At 52.0% G+C, this 22,277-nt stretch overlaps 1 protein-coding gene across 3 annotated transcripts in view; it reads right to left on the bottom strand.

Moving 5' to 3' along the window:
* Nucleotides 1–22,277, bottom strand: part of ssh (Protein phosphatase Slingshot) — a 380,590-nt gene that overhangs the window by 273,111 nt on the left and 85,202 nt on the right. Inside the window, exon 1 of one of the 3 annotated variants that reach the window (XM_075686429.1) lies at nt 9,267–9,403. The exons of the other annotated variants lie outside the window; for them this stretch is intronic. Coding sequence (XP_075542544.1) covers nt 9,267–9,269 — 3 coding nt within the window. The 5' untranslated portion in view covers nt 9,270–9,403. Of the gene's footprint in view, nt 1–9,266; nt 9,404–22,277 lie in introns of those variants that run through there. 3 annotated transcript variants of the gene reach the window in all.

The following is a 22,277-nucleotide window of genomic DNA, read 5'->3' as shown; positions in this document are numbered from 1 at the left end:
TGCAAACAAACAATTGCGTCCAACAGGTTTCCAACAACTGAACCCATCTTTCAGACCAATCGCGCGACGTATCGGATGCCGCGCAGTGGCATCCGACTCAGTCTGAAGATGGCACTGCTCCCACAGTTGCTTTATTTACGGCGACTTATGTTTCTTTCCGTTATTTTATTTTTTTCGTCCATTTCCGGTACTTTTATCACCCGGCCGTCATAGTAACGGCCAGCCGCTTCAAATGGAAAGGCACCATTTATTGATCGTCATCATCATCAATCCGTCTGAATGATCCAAGAAACTTGCCGAAAACCTGGTGGATGCGTTACGCGAATTGCGTTAGTGTTAGGACGGACCGGGTGGTTTGCACGGGTGTTCGCGCTCGATCAAGACGCGACCACCACATGGAACTTGGGGTTGTAACCACGCATTGCAATCACGGGCGCAGTGTGTTCCACGTAAACAGTTGCACGGCAGCACTCGATTCTCTCTCTCTCTCTCCCTCCTCCGTAGGTAAGAGAGTCGAGTCCGGCCGTGACAGCTGCAGTTCATGCGGCACGCCATTATTATACAACTCGGCGTCCTTCACAGCGTATTATAAATGCCATGGACGCAGCGAACCCACGCCTAGATGTATGCAGCGGCTGTATACGAGCTCCGCGTTCTTCCCAGAGCCTCTGCGAACATTTTGATGTTGTTGAAGCCTGCACTCCGTAAATATTTTGTATCCCAAACACGCCCCACTACACGTCGTACGCGCTGCAAGGCCACGGTATTCCACTCGGCCATTGTCATTCCTTCACGGCGAACTACACCGCTTCACGTACGCAATTGAAGCACGCCGCGTGTACTGCACCGCGGTTTATCGTTGCAGTCGGCGGGGGGCGCTATACTGACGAAACTGGACGACGACTTGCGGCAGGGCTGCCCCCCTAAGCAGTTGCGACGTTGCGATTGCAATGAGAGCGAACGAGTGAACGACAATGTGGCCGTGGAGACACGCTGAATCCGCAATCGTTGATGAAGACGATAACGATAACATGATTATTAAAGACAAAATAAAGAAAGGCTCACCGCCCCTCCCACCCCACCCCCACCCCGCGAGAAGAGTCGAGAAATACCTCAAGGAATCGAGGACGCCCGCTCATAGAAGAGGCTTGACACAAGCAACACAAACAAAGGATGCGTGCACGTGACATTCGAGAAACTAAAAAAAAAGGGGGGGGGGGGATAGTTTCAACATAATCATAAAGAAATATTTTTTTTTAAATGGGAGCAGTGTGACATGCGTCAAAAACGGCGTTGTTCCCGTTCCGGCGACGATGCGTCTCTCGCTGAAGGTCACTCGGCAGGTTGTCACGCAGCACCCAGAGGCGCGGATACAAACATGCCGGCCGTGCGCCTTGCTTCTTCCATTCTTCGCCTCTCTGACATACGGGTCGTCCGCTGGACGGAGACGCCGCTGGCCGCTTTGTGCGCGCAAGGCGGCGCACAACGGCGGAGCCGCGTGTATAGGCGCCAACGGGCATTGGACGATTGCGCGGCGGACAGCGCGGGTCTGGGCACAAGTGCAGGGCGGAACGGCGTCCCACATTCCGCCGGTCCAGAAACCGACCGCAGGCTATACGTGCGCACTCCTTCTCGAGAGGGACTGGACCGGGAACGGCGACTTGACTGCAGCTTTCGGACACAAAAGGACGCACAGCTCTGAAGGAGACAGAACGAGGGACTACGGAAGGAGGACACGCCGTCAGAAGTGCACGCAGCAGGTGTCCCTGACCAGCTGGCGAGACGTGGTAATCGCAGGAAATCACAGCTCTGCGACAGACGGGGTGGGAACGCCGGACAAAGGGGACTCCGGAAAGTCGGGCAAGATCGACTTGTTCTGCGGTCGCAGCGTTTTCTTGGTTGTGTACGGAAGCAGACGGTCACAACGTCGAGGTATATATGAAAAGCGAACACATAACAACCAAACCACGGCATAGCTCCTTGGTAAACCAGTTGTATTACACTGACGCTGACGTTTGTTTTTTCCTTTATTTCTTTCGCCCTACAAAAGGCGACCACTGAAATAAGAAACAAGACAAGCGCGTTCCCTGTCTTTTCTATTTAAGCATCGTTGTGTGACGCTAGGCACACGAACGTCAACGAAATCATTGCCAGAACGGTAAACTGAAACCGACACGTCGCAACAGCGACGGGCGGCCAGTGAAGAATGCTTCTTGGCACGAAGAACAAAGAACCGGACTATACTACAAAGCCAGCAGGCTGAAACGTGTAAAACGAAGTCATCTGCTCGCGCCATAGGCGCGGCGCGCAGTGTTCTTCCCAGATGCTTGCTGCCGAAAACAATGAATGCTCTACTTGAAGTCTGAGCATAACAGCGGAAGCAGAGGCGTTGAGCAGTGCGCTCGATATAAGACCATCCCGACTCAGACCGTCACGGCATCACCTCCTTCGTCACCCGTGGCAGCTTGTTGACGGCAGCGACACAGCTGCATAAATGCGATCGATAAACCAGCCACCTCGCACTTGGCGTCACGGTTTCACGTGAACGCGGGCGCGCACCCGCCAACGCCCAGTTGCCGTGCCGCCCGTCATCCAGCGTACAGATGCGGCAGCGGCTGGGAAATGAACGAACGGCGCACTTAGCACACTGACCGGCACATATAGGAAGGGACAGGCGAAGGTAGGCAGCCCCCCCCATCCAACACAGGCAGGGGGCGAATACCCCGCACGCAGAGCACGAAGGAGGAAACAAGAGCAGAGTCCCTCTCCGTCTCGCGTACAGCGGCCATTTAACGGTGCTTGCGGCCAGCTGCGGCCAAACATCAAGTTCACGCAAGCCGTGATGCGGCCGGCCGAGGTAAATGAAAAAAAAAAAAAGTACACAGCGCGGCAGGATTCCGTGTCCGAGTGCCCGACGCGGATATACACTAAGCGTACGATATCGCGTCCATCTCCGCCGGTCCGCGAGGTGCAGGGGAGGCCGCGGGGCTCCTCTCGGCGATGCTGGGCCGAAACAAACGACGGACCCGGAGGAGCGGGGAAGGCGTCCGAGATGCTGGTGCGAAAGATTTAAAGAAAGAGAACAGAAGAAAAGTCCAATGATACGCTTGATAAACGAACGCGAAAAGAGAGCAAGATTTCCGATCTGGAGCACGGTCAGGTTGCGCGTCGGTAGCAAAGGGCTACCGATTACACACGAGAGAGAGAGAGAGAGAGAGAGAGAGAGAGAGAGAGAGAGAGAGAGAGAGAGAGAGAGAGAGGCAGGGATGTTAGCCAGTCAAGGGTCTGGTTGGCTACTCTACGCTGGGAGAAGGGAGAACAGGAAGAGAAAAAATGTGTAGAGGCGTGTACGGACAGTACTTGCCACTACCAGTCACTCGAGTACAGGAGCTGCAGGAAAACGAAGTAAGGCATGCGCTAATTAACTATCAGAGGGACAAGTGCAGTTGTAAATGTATTCGATAACAACGATGCATAAAGTGACATGGAATGGGGAAAGAAGAAAGAAAGACGTTTATCACTAGATATTAAACGTGGGGAAGAAGCTATAACTAGCGAAGAATCCAAACGGCACTCCCTCTGTTATATCATGATTCACGGTTGGAAGGGCGCAAGTTTAACATTCGAGAGCAGTACACGGGTTATGAGAAACGCCTTAGTACCAAGGATGCACTTCGATCACATGTGGCTCTTTAACCTGCACCCAAGGCGAATCAGGCGCAGCAGCGCATTTGCGTTTTGCCCTCACAACACGGGCGGTATGATTTTACGCTCCCGTACGGGTATACCTTCGGTAAGCGCGACTTGGGTAGGGGGACGTCTTGTTCTTTATTAAGAGCGAAGAAGCTCTTAGTAGATAGAGCCCTGATTCGAACTCGAGACGTTAGGATCGAGACGCACTAAATTCGCACGGCAACTGCAGCCCTCCTCGGGATGTTAATGCATAATACCGCCAGCCAAAACCGCGTTTCGAAGCTAACCAGCAGGAGAACAAAAACACCGTCCTGTCATTCTCCTTTGTCCCATCGCGGCGCCGTTTCTCTTCTACGACAGTGCGCCGTTAGCCCATGCCAACTTCCACGTCATCAATCCAGACGGGCAGCGTTTCTCAAAATGTTGTTTTCGCCACCGAAAGACGCGAAAGTTGGCCGCGCTCGGTGACTCAGCGCGCTGTCAGCCGGTGCGCAGGCCAGTCTGGCGACACAATGGCCTTTCACAGCGCGTTTCGTCAGACGAGGGAAAAGGAATGTAAACAGCGCGTGGAGAAACTTGACAGCGCGTTAAACGAAGGCGGATTGAGACGTCCATCTGTGCTTCCTTCCTATTGTGCCGTCTTCCAAGGCACTCGTATTCGGCGACAAACGGAGGCCCTTGGCCCAGACCTCTGCTGCAGTCCACGCGGTCGCTGTGTACTTATAACGTAAGCTGTCAGGTTAAGTAAGGTCAGCGAGCGACACTCGCACATTCCAAGAGTGAACTCGCAAAAGGGCGCTGTTAGCTCAAGCCTGCGTATATTTGATACCAGTGCGTGCAAGTACGTTGTAAAGGCAGGGATGAGATACGGTTTGCAGTCCCGCTATTATCGCGCTTGAAAATCAAAATCCGAGGACACCCACGCACTTCGTGAATGCGAAAGCAATGATGTCCAGTTGGACGCCGCTGAGCGGGCCTTCGAATGTTGCGCTGCGAGTAATGTTTTCGAGCTTTGCTGCGGCGTACGTTATCGAGTTGTGCGATTAAATTGATGCGGGTCATTATTATTATTATTATTATTATTATTATTATTATTATTATTATTACAGTTTCTAAGTTAGCATGTTGGCTGTAGACCGGGACCATTTGGACGATGTGGCTGAGAAATCAAGCGCATTTATTCATCATTTGCCGCGCACGCGGCGGTGCCCTGTACCCTCACGCAACACGTGGCGCGCTAGTGCAGCGGCAGGCGCTTCCCCCCCCCCCCCCCCCCCCTTCCGCCCGCTCTGCTGCTCCTTCGAGGCGCACTCGCGACGTGCGTCGCAGCCAATGGGAAATACGTGCCGTTTCGCTGCTACAGATGAGAGAAGCCGGCCTTTTCGCTCAACGGACCCCCATTTGACGCTTTCGCATTAAAAAAAAAAAAAAAACTACTACTCTGTAAACTGCCCGAATACTTGCGTTCTCTCTTTTTCTTTCCTCCCTTTTTCTTTTCTACGTCATAAAAGGTCTTACGCATCAGAGATATCCCTCACATTGCGAGAAACTCTGCAGTGGAAGGTTCTCTCGCCGATTCTGACACTTACATTTACTGAAACATTCAATGAAATACGAGTGACGGGCGCCTCAGCCCTCGGCCCCCACCAAAATGCGGTTGTCGCGGAGTAGAATGTGGAGCGCACGTGGCCACCTCTGGCTCGTCTGAGCTGCTAGTGCTGCTCTGGAGACTCGTCTATATACGCGCTATGCGTAACTGTCGGGTAGGTAAGAATGGCGATGGCGACGCTGATCATACAACAGCGAAGACCCGAGATGATGAAATCTCGGTCTACTAGGTCAGCCTATATACTGTGCGATCACGCCGTGAACACGATTCTTTTTTTAAAGCTTGCCCTAAGCGCATGCCTTTCGAAGGGATGCAAATTACTTTTATATGATTTAACTTTACACGAAGCACACAAGCAGCAACTAACTTCGCACGGCAAATAATGGGAAGCAACAAATCACTAGATTACAAGGACTTTTCTCCAGCACTACTTCAGGCATCAGGAATCTGTTCGCATAATCCAACTCAAAGTATGTATCCTTACGGAATTCTTTAACCAAGGGAAGATTTCGAAAAGAAGGTTCGGAATCAACGAACGAAACATTTCCGCGAACAGAAATTATTTTTCGTAAAACTTTGCGCAATATTCGTAAAATCGTAAAACGGGCCCAAGTTCCCGAACTTTACGAAGACTTCAGGAGAGTGGACAGGTATGTATATATACTTTAATTGATGCCTTACTGTATAGCGAAAGGACGCGGTTCTGCCTTTTTTTTCTCATATATATTTATGATTTCAGTTTCCCTTGCGCCTTTACAATATCATCCACTTCATATGACAATCCAAGCGGCACTTATAAATCGAATAGGCTCCATTGTATTGTTGGCAATTATAATTCAGTTGCATTGGTAACTACATAATCGATGTAATACTTAGTTAGTACTAAGTTCGTGCTTTGTTTTTTTATTCTAGCTTCAGCAAGTAGTGAGAAGTACTAACCATCTTCTTACCACCTGCACTTACTAAGAAGGTAGCGCTTTCTTTTTTTTTCGGACAATTAACGCGTGAATATTTAGTTAGTGAATATGACGACATTTCCTTTGTTTTTTTAAATAGTGTACGCATTGCACGGCCAGGCTAACTTTCTCTCTCAACGTCAACTAGAAGATCGGCCGTCGGAAACCACTCCCATCAAACGACTGGCGCGTGTCCGGCGTACCCGCGAATGCGTAACTCGATTCCACGCGAAACCAGAGGCGCCCGCGTAGTGCCCGCGTACCGCGATGGGGGCGTCACACAACCCGCTCGCTCCACGCTCGTCCTGGCGCACCGCGTCGTCTACATGCAACGCGCCGCGGCGAAAGGTGGGGCCAGGCACGACGCTCCTCCGCGCGACCCCGTGGGGTTCGGGCCGATTCGGCGGCGACCCCTCTCCGTTGTTTACGCGCGCAGGGAGACCGCTCGAACTTCGCAGCGGCAGCCGTGTTATTATGTTACCGCGCGTGCCCCCCCCCCCCCCCTCTTCCCTATGTATAGCCTGTGCGAGACCTGACAACGCAGCTTGCGCAAGGCGGCCTCAGGTGGTCGCGAATCACGCCGTGTCTACGATGACCGAGAAGGGGAGGAGGCTCCCCTTTGATCTTCAAACGCCGCTTGCGAAATTTTCTCCTCCGCAAAGGAGGTCGATAGGAGGAAGTGGCGCTTGTCTGCGTGATGGACACTTGAAGCGGCGTGCCCACGTCTCGCGAACGCAGCCGGCTCCGAGCGATTGTTGTGCACGCTTTAGGTAACGCTCAGCCGGCGGAGGCCCCCCCCCCCGACGGCGCTGCTTGTGTCGAATCGAACCTCGGGAGGACAGACGACGCCGAAGTGTGGCCACGTGCCGGCTGGAGACGTCGCCGTCCCGCGTGCTGCGCCGACGTGGTACCTTCGGCCTGCCGCGTTTGGGTACTCCTCGAATGGCTAACGAGCACGTCTATTAATAAGAAATGCACAAGGAAGTGGTGCCGCGCGAGCGAGCCGATGCAAGTGACGCTAGATTGTTAACAGTTCTCACATTCGCAAATCGAAGAATAAGCGGTCGCCGCGGTGTCGTATCTATGCTCGTCCAGCCCTGCAAGGCCAGCGGTTGGATTATAACAAATTTGTCCTAAGGATCGGAAATATGCGCTAAAACCGAGGATAACAATTAATCGCGGAGGTAAGCACAAACAGGCCAGTTCGATCGCCACGCGAGCTCACACGAGGAGGACGTGCAACCGGAACTCCCGCAGCACCACGCACGTGCAGCCGACCACAAAAGTTTTCGAAGCACGGAATAAGTCGCCATAACATGGCGTATACTCACGGATTCGGCCCTCACCCTGTAGATTTCACGCGCGCAGCATGTGATGTTTCCACGGGGAAGCGTGTGCACACTGTTTGCATAAACCTGTGAAATTTAACAGGGATAGGCGGGCTAGTTGGTGGTCGGTATTGGAATGCATCACGTAACCGCACAAACAACAAAGGACAAAGAAGGAAGCACACAGGACAGACGCGCCTGTCCTGTGTGCTTTTTTCTTTGTCCTTTGTTGTTTGCGCGGTTACATGATGCTGTGAAATTTAACATTCGTAATATACCGCAAACAGGATACCGAGAGGAGGGGGAATCGCACGCATTTCTTCAACTTTTTTTTATATTCTTTAAGCTGGAGCTGAGCACACGTCTTTTTAAGGATACATGGGTACTTTATTAACGATGATAGAACGTTTGCCTAAGCCCACGAGCAGCAGCAAGCTTCGAACCGCAAATACAGTAACTGTTCCAGCGACTTTGCCTTTACTAATTTCGCCTGCGCAAGTAACTTGCCAGTAGAAACTTGCCCCAAGCAATGACCCCTCTTGCACCCTTTCATGGCCAAAAGTTTTGCAATGGAAGGTTCGCAGACCAACGACCGAAACAAATATTTTTCATAAATACTGACGCAACATTCGTAGAATCGCAATGAGCCCGAATTTACGAAAGAATTCGAAAGAGTTGGCAGGTATATGACACTTGACCTTTTCACTCTGATGCGGAAGCTTTGACTCTAACTTTCCTTTTTTCTTTCTTTCTTTTCCTCTTCTTTTTGTTCTCTTTTCGCGGGATCTGTATTAAGAAATCCTTCGTGCGCATGGGTACGTTCCGCATGCCTGGCGTAATTCCCGAGCCCGCTGTTTCGTAGCACCCGTGACGGAGAACGGAAAAATCGATATAACTGAGAAACTTGGAAACAGCATATTGTCACAACGTGAAAAACAGGGGTCGTGGAGGAGGCACAGCAGCGGGTCGCCTTTTTAATACGGAGCGCAACTGCGACCTTTTCTTCTTCACTGCGCCTTGACAAAAACGCTAATGCATACTCGCGTTGTCTTCGTCGGAATACTGGCGCCGCAATATTCAAGACAACGAGCAAAAAATAAGATTCGCGTAAATCTGATAGCTCGAAGCGTACCATCCGCCCATCACTTAACACAGTGAATGTCTACACAAACTAGAAATGTGAGTTATAATACTCGTACCACACAGCACGGAAGGCCGAAACACCGAAGGTTTCAAAGATCATGGTGTACCTAATACCGTCCGATGCGAACCGTTGTGAGCACTGCGTTCAGGCCATATGCGGCTCATTTGTTGGGTAAGTAAGTGGAAGTTTACGCACTAACACTGGTACGGGATGTGAGCGCCTCATACTTCGGCCTGTGGGAATTTCGGCCGACACTGGTGGATGTGAATGCACGCGCCGAATCAACAACGGAGCAAGCGTGGATAAACAGTGCCGCACCAAGTGGCGAGCAAACGACACGTCGACAATTAGGGAACCCATCAGCCAAAGGTTGCCTCCAACGAACTCGCTTGCGACGTTCGCGCAAAACACGCCAGCGATATAACCAGCACGATCAGCGTCGCAAGAACAGAGCGCCTCGCGCACGGACGACGGGCCATGGGCGACAAACGGTGCACGAAAAGTAAAGACGTCGCGCGTGCCCGCAGTTCGCTCACCATTCCTCGACGGCGGTGTCTCCCGAGGGGTCAACGCAGTCTGAACGTCGGCAGCCGATGGGCGTCTCAAGAAAGGGTCGCAGTTCATTCGTCACGCCGACGTAGCGAACGAGGGGGAAAAAAAAATGCAGATCTCTCCGCAACACTCGCATACACAGCCGCTCGGAACGCCCGCGTTTGGCGAAGTGAAGAAAGCCGCGGTGGACGAGAGCGGAGGCGGCGCGCGAAAGCTGGCGACGCACGCCGCGGCTCGCGCGATCGCAGCGAACCCGGTCGTCGGACACGACGCACGAGCAGCTTGCGCGAGCTCACGTCCGCGACACGGTATTCGCGACGCGCGAACAGAAACGAGCCCCGCAGTGGCCGCGACATCGGTGCACACGCGTACGCGTATACCTCCGATCTTTGAGCGAAATAGAATGCGGCAAAGCGAAGACGAGGCAGCGCTAAAAAAAATGTGGCTGTAGCTGCACATACGCCGACAAACGCAAGGTGAAGCGAGCGGCTTTGAAATACCACGCGCCGACCGCGACAGAGGACGCACAACGGCGCTGAAAAGAAGCAGCCGGGGGAACCGAACGTTCGCGCTGACCGACAGACGGAGCTCCGAGAGATGGGGCAGGCACGCGGTGCGCCACGCCACACGCCCCTCCACATGGCGACGCCAGGCTGCAGTGCAGGAGAAGCAGCAAGCGCGCCGGAGCCCGCACCGGTCAAGGACGCCGGCTCGACCGCCAGGGACGGACGACGAGACCGGCTGGACGGGACGACGCGCGTAATACCTGTCCCCGCCGAAACGCGAGCCTGCCCCTCACCTCGTTCGCCACCCTTCTTTGCATCACGATCCATCCGTCTTTCTCTTTTACTGATGCAAAAGAACGAGAAAGAGAGAAACTAAGGCACGGAGCGGACGCGGCGGAAAGAGAGAGAGAGAGAGAGACCGCATGGTCAAGTGGCGAAGGGAGATCTGAGCCGAGATATCCGGCGATGATACGTCGTTGACCCTGGAGGCAGGTGGTGGTGGTGCGCCGGCGGCGGCTGGTAGCCTCGAAGCGGGCCAGAAGATGCAGCAAGCGAGAGTTAAGGCCGCATTGCCAAAGGCGCGCATTGACTGGGAGCTCTGGCTCGACTCGATAGTGTTCGTCGGCAATTCCTTCCACGAAGGAGCTGACAAGAAAACCACGGAGGGTATTATGTATTTGAGCACGCCGAATGCTTGGTTGCAAAATTTCATTACCTTCAGATATTTCTTGCCGCTTTACGTAAGTTGGCTGCCGTTTCCCAAGGTGCGCAATCTTTATTATATTAGCATTATTCCGTTTTGCAACATTCACTGATTTGGTCAAGCAGCCAGGCAGCACTACCGTTGTCTGTCGTCCAGTACACGGTTGGTGAGAGTTAATTAAACGGAAGAGGGCAGTTTCACGAAAGCTATACTCCAGTAAAGAAGGCCGGAAAGCAGGGCGTCGAAATGTTCTGAAATATTTTTAATGTCTACAATGATGTAAAAAAAAAACGGAAAGAACGAATGGTCATAATATTGTAACGGATACGAAAGCCGGGACACAAGCACTTCAACAGCGCTTGTGTCCGTCCCGTCTTTGATACTTCTGGTGTCATGTGTTTGCGCTCTAACAATTTTTATGTCAAGTATGCACCAACTCGCCCAGAAAGAAGTTTTAATGAAGAAGAGAGAAGAGAAGACGAAGAGAACGAGGAGTTTGAGAGGCCGGGCTGCGCTACGATCACGCTACGATCATCGTCCAATTCTCCTGTAAATAAAACCATTTCTTCGCAACTCTTCGTAACAGTTGTGGTGGAGGTGCTGGGTCATCGATACCCGAAGACGGAGGCTGAGCCACAAGTTCTTCGACAGAGCCGTCGCCTTGCTGGACTCCCACCGGAGCTGAATATGTCCCACGACGCAGACGAACAACGGCCCATTCCAACAGCTGCCCCGACAAGTTCTGTTCTGCAACTGAGAGATGCGCGTCCCTTCGCCGGAAGAGCGGACGAAGACGTCGAGGAATGGCTCATCCATTATCACCGGGTGAGTGCCGCCAACAAGTGGAACACCGCTTCTCAGCTTTCGAACGTCGTGTTCTTTCTAACGGATACTGCGTTGTTGTGGATCGACAACCACGAGGAAACGTTCACAACATGGGGAAGATTTGTTTCGGAAATCAAAGAGGGATTCGGAGACTCTGCGACGAAAAAGAAAAGGGCAGAACAGACGCTAATGCAACGTGCGCAAGTGCCAGGCGAAGCCTGCACGACCTACATTGAGGCAGTAATAAAACTGTGTAGGATGGTAGACTCTGGAATGTCCGAAGAAGACAAAGTCGGGCACATCCTAAAATGAATTGCAGATGATGTTTACAATTTCCTCGTCGCAAAAGATAGCCCGGCCTCTCAAACTCCTCGTTCTCTTCGTCTTCTCTTCTCTCTTCTTGTCCGCGCCTTTCGTATCCATTACAATACTGATGTTCAGAAAAGACGAAAGAAAAGAACACCCGCAATACTAGCGCGACTATAGAACGAATGGAGCGGAGCAGGTGACTAATCTGACGAAATGCCTTCTTTAATCGTTTCAGTGCAACACGGAAACTGCACCCAACGTGCAACACCTGCTCTGGACCTGCCCCGGAATTGAAGAGCCATTGAATTGAAGAGCCATGCTTTTGAGCAGCTACTTCGGGAGTCGACAACAGTGTGCTGAAATAAACCGTCACCGATCTAATGTTAAAGCTCTCTTTTCCGGCGTGCCGCAAAGCAGCATTTTGGGCCCATTGCTTTTCAATATATCCGTGAACGACATAACACACATAGACAGAGAAATAAAAATGGTTATGTATGCTGATGACACCAGCTTATTGTTTTCAGCCTCATCCGACTCGGACATGGTGATGAAAGCAAAAAGAGCACTTAGGCAGCTTGAAAAGCGGATAAAATATAAGTCTAAAAATTAACACTTCCGAAACAAAGGCCACTATTTACCGTCCAAAAAACAAGGATGTTCATATTAACGATGCTATCACTCTTAATCACTTTAAAATAGAGATAGTGAATTCCTTTAAAGTACTAGGTGCACTTTTAAACGAGAAAATGACATGGAATGATCACACAAATTAAGTAGCGTCTAAACTGTCACGTGTCATTGGATCGGTTTACATTCATAAGCACATTTTTCCTATAAAAGTGAAAATGCTACTTCACAATTCATTGCTCTGTTCCCATCTAAATTATTGTCATTTCGCCTGGGAGGAAACATCGCTCACGAACCTACGAAAGTTACACGTTCGGCAGAAAAGAATGCTCAGAATAATATACAATGTAGCATATGACCTTCCATCTAAACCGCTCTTTATGAAAGACAACATAATGCCAATTCATGATCTGTACGCATACGAATCAATTCCTAAATACATTACCGAGCTCAAAAACAATGTTTCGTCCATTGCACAGCTGACTTCACTGCAGAAAAGAAATATCACGTACGCAACCGGAAACACCGACATTTGGCACAGACATTCATTCAGAACAGGTTACGGACAACATATGCTAAGAAACAGTCTTCCATATTTCCTAAACCTGTGTCAAATTACAATGCATATCTCCAACGCATTCGGCCAAGAGATTTGCGTCATTTTGCTTCAGCTATAGGCGAAAGGACGACACTTTTTGTTTGAAATGTACGACATGGTATTATGCACATCGCTTTGTCGTCATGGGTTTGTACATTTGTGTAAAAATTGGCGTTTGTTTGTACATTCTGATATTCCTTTTTGTCTGTGCTCATATGCTTGTACTGTGTGCCTTTTTCTAAAAGTCATGTATTTGTATCGGGGAGGCGAGAGCTCGTCAAGCTGGAAAGCTAGCTTTTTCTCTCCGCCGTCCACATCTTCGGGATGGAAAATGAAGGCATTGTTATTACTATTAATCCAAAGCCCCATCGGTGTCGTAGACGCTCTTTGGAAGAGTGGATACAGTTCGAGCCTCACTCACCCGTTGCTCGCTGTGGTCCTTCGCCCTGGAAAACCGCACCCAGCAGAGTAGGCACAGTACTTTCGCCTCTGCTACCCCTTGCCATACAGGCCTAAACGCCAGCGCCTCTAAGTTCAAGTGTGTATTTCAGGTGCATCACGCTCATTTCCTAGCAGAACAACTATTAGGCAGGTTGCTTCAAAGTTTGAAACTTGAACCGCTCCTCATGGTTGAGGCAACCCTCCGGCTTTCTTCGAGAACACTCGGCACACCGTGCACGCAGTCCTAGAGGTTCAGCTTTAGTTGCGCTTCAGCGCGGAGCCAGTCGAATGCGCAGCGCACGCCGTGCAGCCGGTGTATCTACACGCACGCGCTGGCAGGCGCCGCGCAGCGTCTTGCCGATCGCGGAACACAAGGACGCCGGCGTATAACGCACGTCGTGACTGCACATGCCGCACGCACGAAGTGCATTACGCCCGCAAACAGTACACGCGTGAACAACGGCGCTTCGGCTTCGCTGCAACGCCCCCCTCCTCCCCCCCAGCTCCGTGCGAGCAGGAGTGCAGTGCACTGCTCGCTCTCCGCGACGAGGGCCGGGCGTGAAATGCGCGCACATCCGGACGTGCGCGCGCACGCACGCACGCACGCACGCACACGCACACACACAGCTTCCGTTCCGATGTAACGACGGCCGCGCGAAAGATCGGGAATCAATGTTACCCCCACACCCTCCTCCAGAAGAAGAGCCACAGGCCTCGCCTCGCCATTTGCGCAAAAAAAGAAAAAAAAAAGAAAGAAAAATAGAAGACGGAGGGCAAGGAACCCGCAACTTGGTTGCCTGGCATAACCTCGCATTTCTGCCAGCATTGTTGGCGTAGGTGTCTTCAGTATACGTTTAAATCAGACAAAAAAAAAGGGGGGGGGGGGGTTCGAGGGAATATGACGGCGGGAAGTTATCAACGGTGGGCACACGGGAGAAGCTGTCTTCGCTATGACGAACACGAGTCCCGTCGTCGAAGCCTTCGTTGGCTCCGGACTGAGGCTCCTCTTGTTCGTTCACGCACTGTTCGTCACTCTTGTAAAGCGCGGCGTTAAAATCGCGTGAGTTAAAATCGTATAAGCACGCCTCTTGTTTATCATTTACTTGCTTCTTTCGCGTTAGATTACTCTGTCGTACTGTACCCACTGCCTTCCGTTAACGCCTTCCGGGCTTCGAGGGTACAACGCGAACAAACGCCTCAACTGTTCAGAAAAACGGCCAGCGATCGCAAAACCCGCAAGAAACCCGCAGCAAGCTGAATAAACCCTTTGACACCAAAAGAAGGTGCACCTGTGGAAGGAAAGTAAGACGCTAAAGAAGAAGCAGGATAACAACAAAGAAAGTGAACCCGACAAAAAGACTCATATTTGTCAGGAAATGAAAACGAATCGGTCTTTGCAGCAGTTCGATTTCTCAGGTGACGCCGGCCAGAAATGGATTTTGATACCGCGGTTGCGCTATACAACACCCCCCTCTACCTCCCCCCCCCCACTCCTTCCATTACCTCTCTTCGTTCGTTCTTTTATTCTTTCCCCCCCCCCGCCCCCGTTTTTTTTTTTTTTATAAAGGAAACGCTACACCAGCATAAAGGAGAGAGAAGACAGACTATCGCCTTCCCGGGCAACATTTGGAAGAAGAAAGTGGGCGGGGAGTGGACGCAGCAAGGACTTCTTTGCATGAATCACTCGTCAACTGAAGAAGCACCTGACTGTATGACTCAGCCAATGCTATTTTGATCCAGTATCAGACAATGACAGACGAGGCACGCGACGCACAACAATGGAAAAGGAAACCGGCACGTACGGAAAGATCCATCGCGCATCACAAGGCTTCAGGATAACCGCGAGCTGCACAGCACGTTCCAGTGCGAAGAAATGTTTATCATAAACGGCGACGTTCACTCTGTACAAGTCCGCCTGCTGTTTCCAAAACAATTAGCGTTTCCATGGCCAGGATACACATCTCTGAAAAAAAAAAAAAACTGGGGGGGGGGGGGGGCGGGGATAGGGACGGTAAGACAGGAAATGAAATGCAAATGAGGTAAGAGCCAATGCAGAAGTGAAACCACACGCGCGACATAGTATGCAATGTCCAACATCCATGTGCGCAGCGCCGATGCAAATTAAGCAAGTGGACGACATGCATTACATTTCAAGGGTTGGCGCCAATGAAGGCTTTCGACAGTTGACTCGCAAAGAACAATACCAGGCATTTACGCGAAAGATAGGTGGCCCCGGTGAACTACGACGACCTCAAACTTTCCACGCTAACGCCGATATGCGAAGCTGTGGTAGCTTGTAAGCAGGCACCCTCCCTCCCCCTTCCCCCTCCCCCTCTCTCTCCCGGTGCTTGTCGCTGCAGCTGATCAAATAAACGAGTGAGAGCAGTCTTTAGTGTCTGAGCGCGTTTTGCTACGCTTCTCAATGAGCAAGAGTGTTATCGGCGCGTGTTTCCTAATTAAGTCTCGTGATACTGCGCTGGAGAAGAACAACGGCGATAATAAATAATGATTGGTTAAAAGAAAGAAAAAAATGAAAGAAAGAAAGGAAGGAAGAAAACGGAGCGTCATTACTGTGGCTCAGTCGCTGTTGGTTCTCCAGAAGCATTATATGTGTGTAAATATATCTTACAGCGAGCGTTTATGCCCTACCGCACCTGTTAGTACACAGTGCGAAATTGAGGACGGCCGGTCCCCTTTATAACCGGCGGATAAACAAGAGGCGCCAAAATATGCCGATGGTCTGGATCGATATGTACAGGCCGCTGCTTTCCTTTGGAGCGTAATTTGTTGCCACCCAATATGATGAGCTATTTTCGGAACGGAAGCTCGACTATCCTCCACAACGCACGTAGCGAGAAGCCGGTGCGATGACATTCGGGGACGGCTTTATTGAGCCCACACACACACACTTGACGAAAACGATAGTGTGCTTCTTTTCTTTTTTAATAACTTTCGTCACTGATTCCAAGAAATAGTGTCAAGTGCGTTACTGCGGCTTTCTGATGTCGCCAGCACGAGGGTAACCGCCTTGAACGTTTAAAACACTACAATAAAAGCTGGACGAGCGATCGCGAAATCATGCGAAAGAGCCAAAGAAAGTTATCGTTTGCAAAAGGAAAAAGAAGGAGAAATAAAGAACGCCAGGTAACGCGAATTCACGAAGCTCAATATGTGCGACTTAACAACGCTTAATTTCCGTCGAGCTGCGCACGGAATCACCATTCCTGCACGCAGCGTCCAGTCCCGGCATCCACCGCGGCAAGGGCGGGCACGCGCAACCGTCCGGGCGACGCAAGGTCGCCACCGATTCCAACACTCGCTTTTTGTTCTCACCGCTCCAAGACCAAGGGCGCAGATTGCGAACGGGGTCCCGTCGGCACACGCAAAGCGCAGTCGGGCGCACGAGGCGAGAAACGTCTAGCGGGAAGAAAACGAGATGCCGGTCAAAGGAGAGACAAAAGAATTCGCGGCAGGACTCGCCGACGCTCGGCGGGCGCGCTTTCGAGGCGGCGGCAGCGGAGGAAGCCCCCGCCGCCGGCAGGGGCTTCCTCGGTCGCTCGCCGGTCGCCCGCCCGTGGGCGACACGACCGCGTCGCGCGGGCCTCGCGACACATTGCAGACGGCGGAGGAAAGAAAAGGGGGCCGCGCAGGAAGCACGCGAGGGAGAGATGCGGGCGCACGAGGAGAGTCCGGGTGCTTTTTCCTTCACGGGCGCACGAAGCAGGGGAACCGTGCGAGAAGCAACAACCGGCGAAACTCGAGTGAACCGCGCCGCCAGGCTTACCGGCCGCGCGGATAAGAACGCCCGCAGGACTCCGCGCCATCATGGGGCTGATCACATAGTGCTCGTTTCCAGTGAAGCATTCTGCTTCGACATCGCTCCGCAGCTCGTGGCTCCGCACACGATCGTATACGCGCGTCGCCTGCGACGGTGCCTGACCGTGCTGTCCTGGATGGAAGTTTTAGCGCCGCGCTAAATATGTATACGAAGAAACAAACATTGAAAACGCTTTCCTTTTGTGCGAAACACGCCGACCACTCTGGGCGCAGCAGATAGTCGCCTTTGTCACATAATCTGAACTGATGTCAGCGTCCATGTTCGTGTCCATTGGGAACGTCCTGCACACTTCGTGCGTTCGCGTACAGTTCCCTCGTACAGTTAATATTTGTGTGCGAGTGAGCGTGCATGAGTGGGTGTGTCAGGAGGGGGAGGGGCGAGTGAGCGTGCACGAGCGTATGCGGGTGAGGGGGTGGATGGGGGGAGGGAGTGCGTACCAGCGCCTCTGGGGGATAGCTACATCCAAACGCAATACCCTTTCGCGTATTAGCGTATATGCCCCTAGTTTGAAGATTTGCGATGTGGGTGCACGAAGCTCGGCGACAAAACTTGGCACGGCACCAAGAATGAGGCCAGCGGTGCAGCTGTCACGGCAGATGATGGATGACCCAGATAAGAATTGGCGAGCGGCGCTGCCTACGTCAATCGTCGTCCTCCCCCGACTTCCTGTCGTCACCTTTGATTTGCTGTATTGGTTGACTTCAGTACCCCAATAAGACATATAATTAGATAAAGAATAAGAGAGTAACTATATAAACAAATGACGGCAGAAACGAGAGAAAGTACGCTCACGCGGAATACGGGTTCATTTCGTGGAACGAGGTTTTCTTAATATTTTTTTAATGACGCCATGTCGCCCTAGAGACGATATTATTTTCGTTATATGGACGCCACCACCTTCGACTGTTTATCCGAATAATTTATAAACTTTGTTCGCGGTGACGGCAAGTTAACACCGTCTTGAAACAACATTACGCTTGCACGAAACCAATACGAATCGACCATCCACTGGTTCTTAAACAACAACCATACTAACATCCAGTTATGACGGCGCTCTAACACTGTCGTAAAATAGTCCACAGCACTCGCCGTATTTTTCTTTTCTTTGTCTCTTTATTCTGCCTGAGTATTTTTCTCCCTGCGCTGGCAAGGCTGAGACAACCGGTCCTCACAGTAGGTCGGCGGAGAAAAAGAAAGAAAAACAGCTTTTTTCTTTCCCTTTTTTTTTTCAGACAAGCAAATCGAGATGACAAAAACGACGCGGTCTTCTCCTGCGCACAAACTGCCGGAGCCGCTCGCGGCGCCCTACAGCTGCAGAAGGCACACTGCAGCAGTCCCACAAAGGCCACCTGCACGCACGTGATGCTGACGCGATCTCTTTCGCACTTACAAGGCGCAGAACCAAGAGAGTAGATGCGCAGCATCGAACACGAGAAGAGTATTTCGCCGCAGCGTCGACCCCGAAAGGCACTGGCGGCCGAAAGATTACATATATATATATGCCGAAGACGTCTCGGGGATGAGCACAATGCCGGCATCTTTATTAGGATATGTAACAGTGCAAGCAAAAAAGAAGCTACAAACAACGATGACGGTCTGAGGACCTGGAAGCGGTCAAGATAGCCGTACAGTGCACGTTTGCTTCCGATCGCTCGACGTCGCGTAATTGAGCCGGCCCCTGGCGGGCTAACGCAACGCGCAGACGACGCGACACACAGCGACCCGCACTGAGCAGTCCGGGTCGGCGGCCGCCACGACTACTTGCAGCCCGGTTCCGCAAAACGCTACCTTTTGGTGTTCGTGCGCACAACGGACAGCGAGTTGCTGGAAAAAGTGCGCACGCGCCACGAAAAGATACGGAATCAGCTCTTTGTGATTACTGCTCCATTCTAGATTTTTCTTTGTCCTTCTTCCGCTACGTCGCGGACACGGTGACCGCACACATAAAGAGTGGATCGAAAAGTTGCAGCAGGCCCGCGAATACGGCAAAAAAAAAAAAAAAAAAAAAGAAAGCACGACCAGCGCAACGACCGGCCAGACACGAGAGTGCATTCTTTCCGCCGTTTCCCCCCGTCAAACACACACACAGACAAGCGCGTGCGTCTACGCCCACATCGGGCGGCGGAAACTCCCTCGAAACGCGGAAGTGTCTCCCCGCTGCGCACAGGGCGACACATGCACGCACGCACAGACACCGCCGAGTCGGCGACCGCGTGCTCCCACAGCGTTTCGAAGAGACCGGCAGCAAACGGCGCAGAAATGCGACTGGCGCCACGCTGATTGATCCGGCGCGCCCCAGCGGCTCTTGTGGGCCACAACAGTCGGCTGCTCGGCAACGGGGACACGCGGACGGCCACGCACGCGAGCCCCGCGATACACTGCACCTGCCACGCACGTGCTATGCCTTCGCCGACGCGGGCGCATTACGAGTGGTGGGCTTACACTTTGTAACTTTGATAGAGCGTTGTTTGTGAAAGAAACGCTATGTGGACCGGAGAGTATGTTATTTGCTCGCTGCGTGTGCCGCTAAAGGCGGTCATTACGGCACAAAAACGTTCTAAAATTCTAAAAAGCATATAATGAGGCGCATGCGTCGCTGCGTAACATTATTGTTCTCCCTTCCCTGAAGCTATGCACTTCTCCAGTGAGAACGACAGAATGAACGACGTGACAATGGCAGGCCAATAAAACAAAAGGGGGGGGGGACAAGACTTTGCCAATACCCGAGAAACGAGCAGCAGCCTTTCCGACTTGGCGAGATACACGAAAGAATGCAGGCTCGAGTAAAAAGAAGGCGTATTGTGGCCCACTTGCGAGCGCCTGTTTGGAACGTTCTCATTTTGTTGCTCTTGAGCATGCACCTTGTCGTCCGCTGTGTTTCATCAAAAGTAGTAGTAGTAGTAGTATTTGTTTTATTTTAAATTAATGAGAAAAATGAAAGTAAGGAAACTATTGTTCATTGCACTGCAACTGTCTAGCTACATCTGCATAGACGGACAGCGGTCAACAGTTGGCGAGGGGCTGAGGTGGACTGAAGAGACCGAGGTGACGGGATATTTCTTATTTGTGCAGTTTTCCCTGCAGTACAAGCCCATGTGAAACAAACACCAGTTGGGAAGAAGGCGAGAAGGATGTCCTACTATGGCGAAATGACTAATTCGGTAGTTATGTTCCATCGAATGATATATCATTGTTTCCTGCATCCTCACCGACTTAAAGTTTACCCGTGAAAGAACCAACGCCCTGTAGACGTACTAGGCACAGACACGTACGGTTGCAGCTACTCAGCGATGTATTTTATAAAACAAGCCGGTAACGTAACGCTGCACAAGTGGATCGAGGGAGGCAGCTACTGAAACATTAAAGGGGGGGCGCGAGAACGGAGAGAGAGAGAGAGATGGTGGGGAAGTCGCTCGCGTGTGGAGGAGGCGCTGACACACGAGCTGCGTATAACGCACAAGCAGTAACACAATGTGGCCGGAGGGTACGCACGATGTTGGGGGGGCAGAGCGTATAGCAGCAATGACAAAACAAGATGGGCGGTCCTGACCGCCTGCGTCCAGCGGTGCGTCCCCGACGTACCCCGTAACCACCACGGGCGCAACTACCGCGGGACTAGAGGAGACAAAAGAGAACCACCAATGCGGCAAAATCGGAACACCTGGACGAGAAGGAAGAAAAGCGGCGAGACAAGAAGCGGGCCATCGAGAGGCCTCGCGTCGCCGAACAACAGCGCCGGCCGGGCATTTGCCGACCGAGCGTTTGATACAGATAGCCGCGAGCAACCGCCCACGCACGCGTACACACCGCGCCGTCTAAGCTGCAAAAAGGGGGACGAGTCGTGCACGCAATAAGCCCGGTCAGCCGGACGGAGCTGGTGGAAGGATGGCGGCGGGCAGCGTTGGAACGGAACGAAGACGCAGAGAGGAGAGATGAGACGGTCGCGGACACTGGTGCACGCCCGAGCGGACCGACAGGCAACGGGTGGTGGGCGGAACAGGGGATGCGTGCAGCGCCCAGCAACGCACGCGCTGCAGAAGCGGCATCGACGGCCCGATTCTGTCGCCGGCCAACTTCCGCGCGGGCGCAGGCAACGCGGGTTCGGTTCCCGCCGCTGCGGTGAGCGCGCACCGCTGCGTTGTTCTTGAGCACCTCGAGCCGCGCTTCCAGAAGCAAGAATGAAAAGAAAAAAGAATGGCTGACTGACAGACGGACAAGAAAGAAGGGTGGAAGTCGATAGGGCGAGACGGTAGGAACACGAAAAAAAGGCGAGAGACGGGCGGGTCGGTGCGCCTGCGGCAACGTCACGCAGCCCGTCGTCCCACTAGGGTCGTCCCGAGGCGGCCACGCGAAGGAACGCGCCGCTTCGCTTCCCGTACACGAGTGACGGCGGAATTGCGTCACCGCGCAGCGCAGCGCCGTCGACTGGGAGAAAATTAAACCGCGCAGGAATTAATAACGCGCGGCTTTCCCACACGATCGCGGGCGCCCGGAACACGGAGGCTGACGAGTGGACGGCGCGTCGCCGACGAACCCCGCCGGTGCGCGTGCTCTGCGCCGCCAGCCCGCATAATTTCGCCGGGAGGCGGGCGTGTCGACTCACTCTTCTGCATTGACGTAATCGACGAAAGCTCGCGCAGAGTTAATATTTGCATTCGCGTGTTAACGAGCTGGGTAAAAAAAAAACTATACGTCTGGGAAACGTCCTGTGCTATTCTTCTTCGTGATATCTTACGCCGTTTCTCGTATCAACGTTTCTAAACGGGAGCAATACTGGAATATTACGTAAAGGCGACGACTTTTCTTTCTTACAAAAGCATATATATATATATATATATATATATATATATATATATATATATATATATATATATATATATATATATATATATCACTGCAATTTTACTAAGGCGCTGCTAACGAACACGAGGCAGGATCCGATCAGGATATTTTCCGCGACTCTCTACAAGTGGTGATGATGTTAATAATAATAATATTTGGGGTTTTACGTGCCAAAACCACTTTCTGATTATGAGGCACGCCGTAGTGGAGGACTCCGGAAATTTTGACCACCTGGGGTTCTTTAACGTGCACCTAAATCTAAGCACACGGGTGTTTTCGCATTTCGCCCCCATCGAAATGCGGCCG

This window comes from Dermacentor variabilis, chromosome 3 (genome assembly GCF_050947875.1).
Source record: "Dermacentor variabilis isolate Ectoservices chromosome 3, ASM5094787v1, whole genome shotgun sequence".
Classification (NCBI taxonomy): Eukaryota; Metazoa; Arthropoda; class Arachnida; order Ixodida; family Ixodidae; genus Dermacentor; species Dermacentor variabilis.
This window is presented reverse-complemented; position numbering and strand designations above follow the sequence as displayed.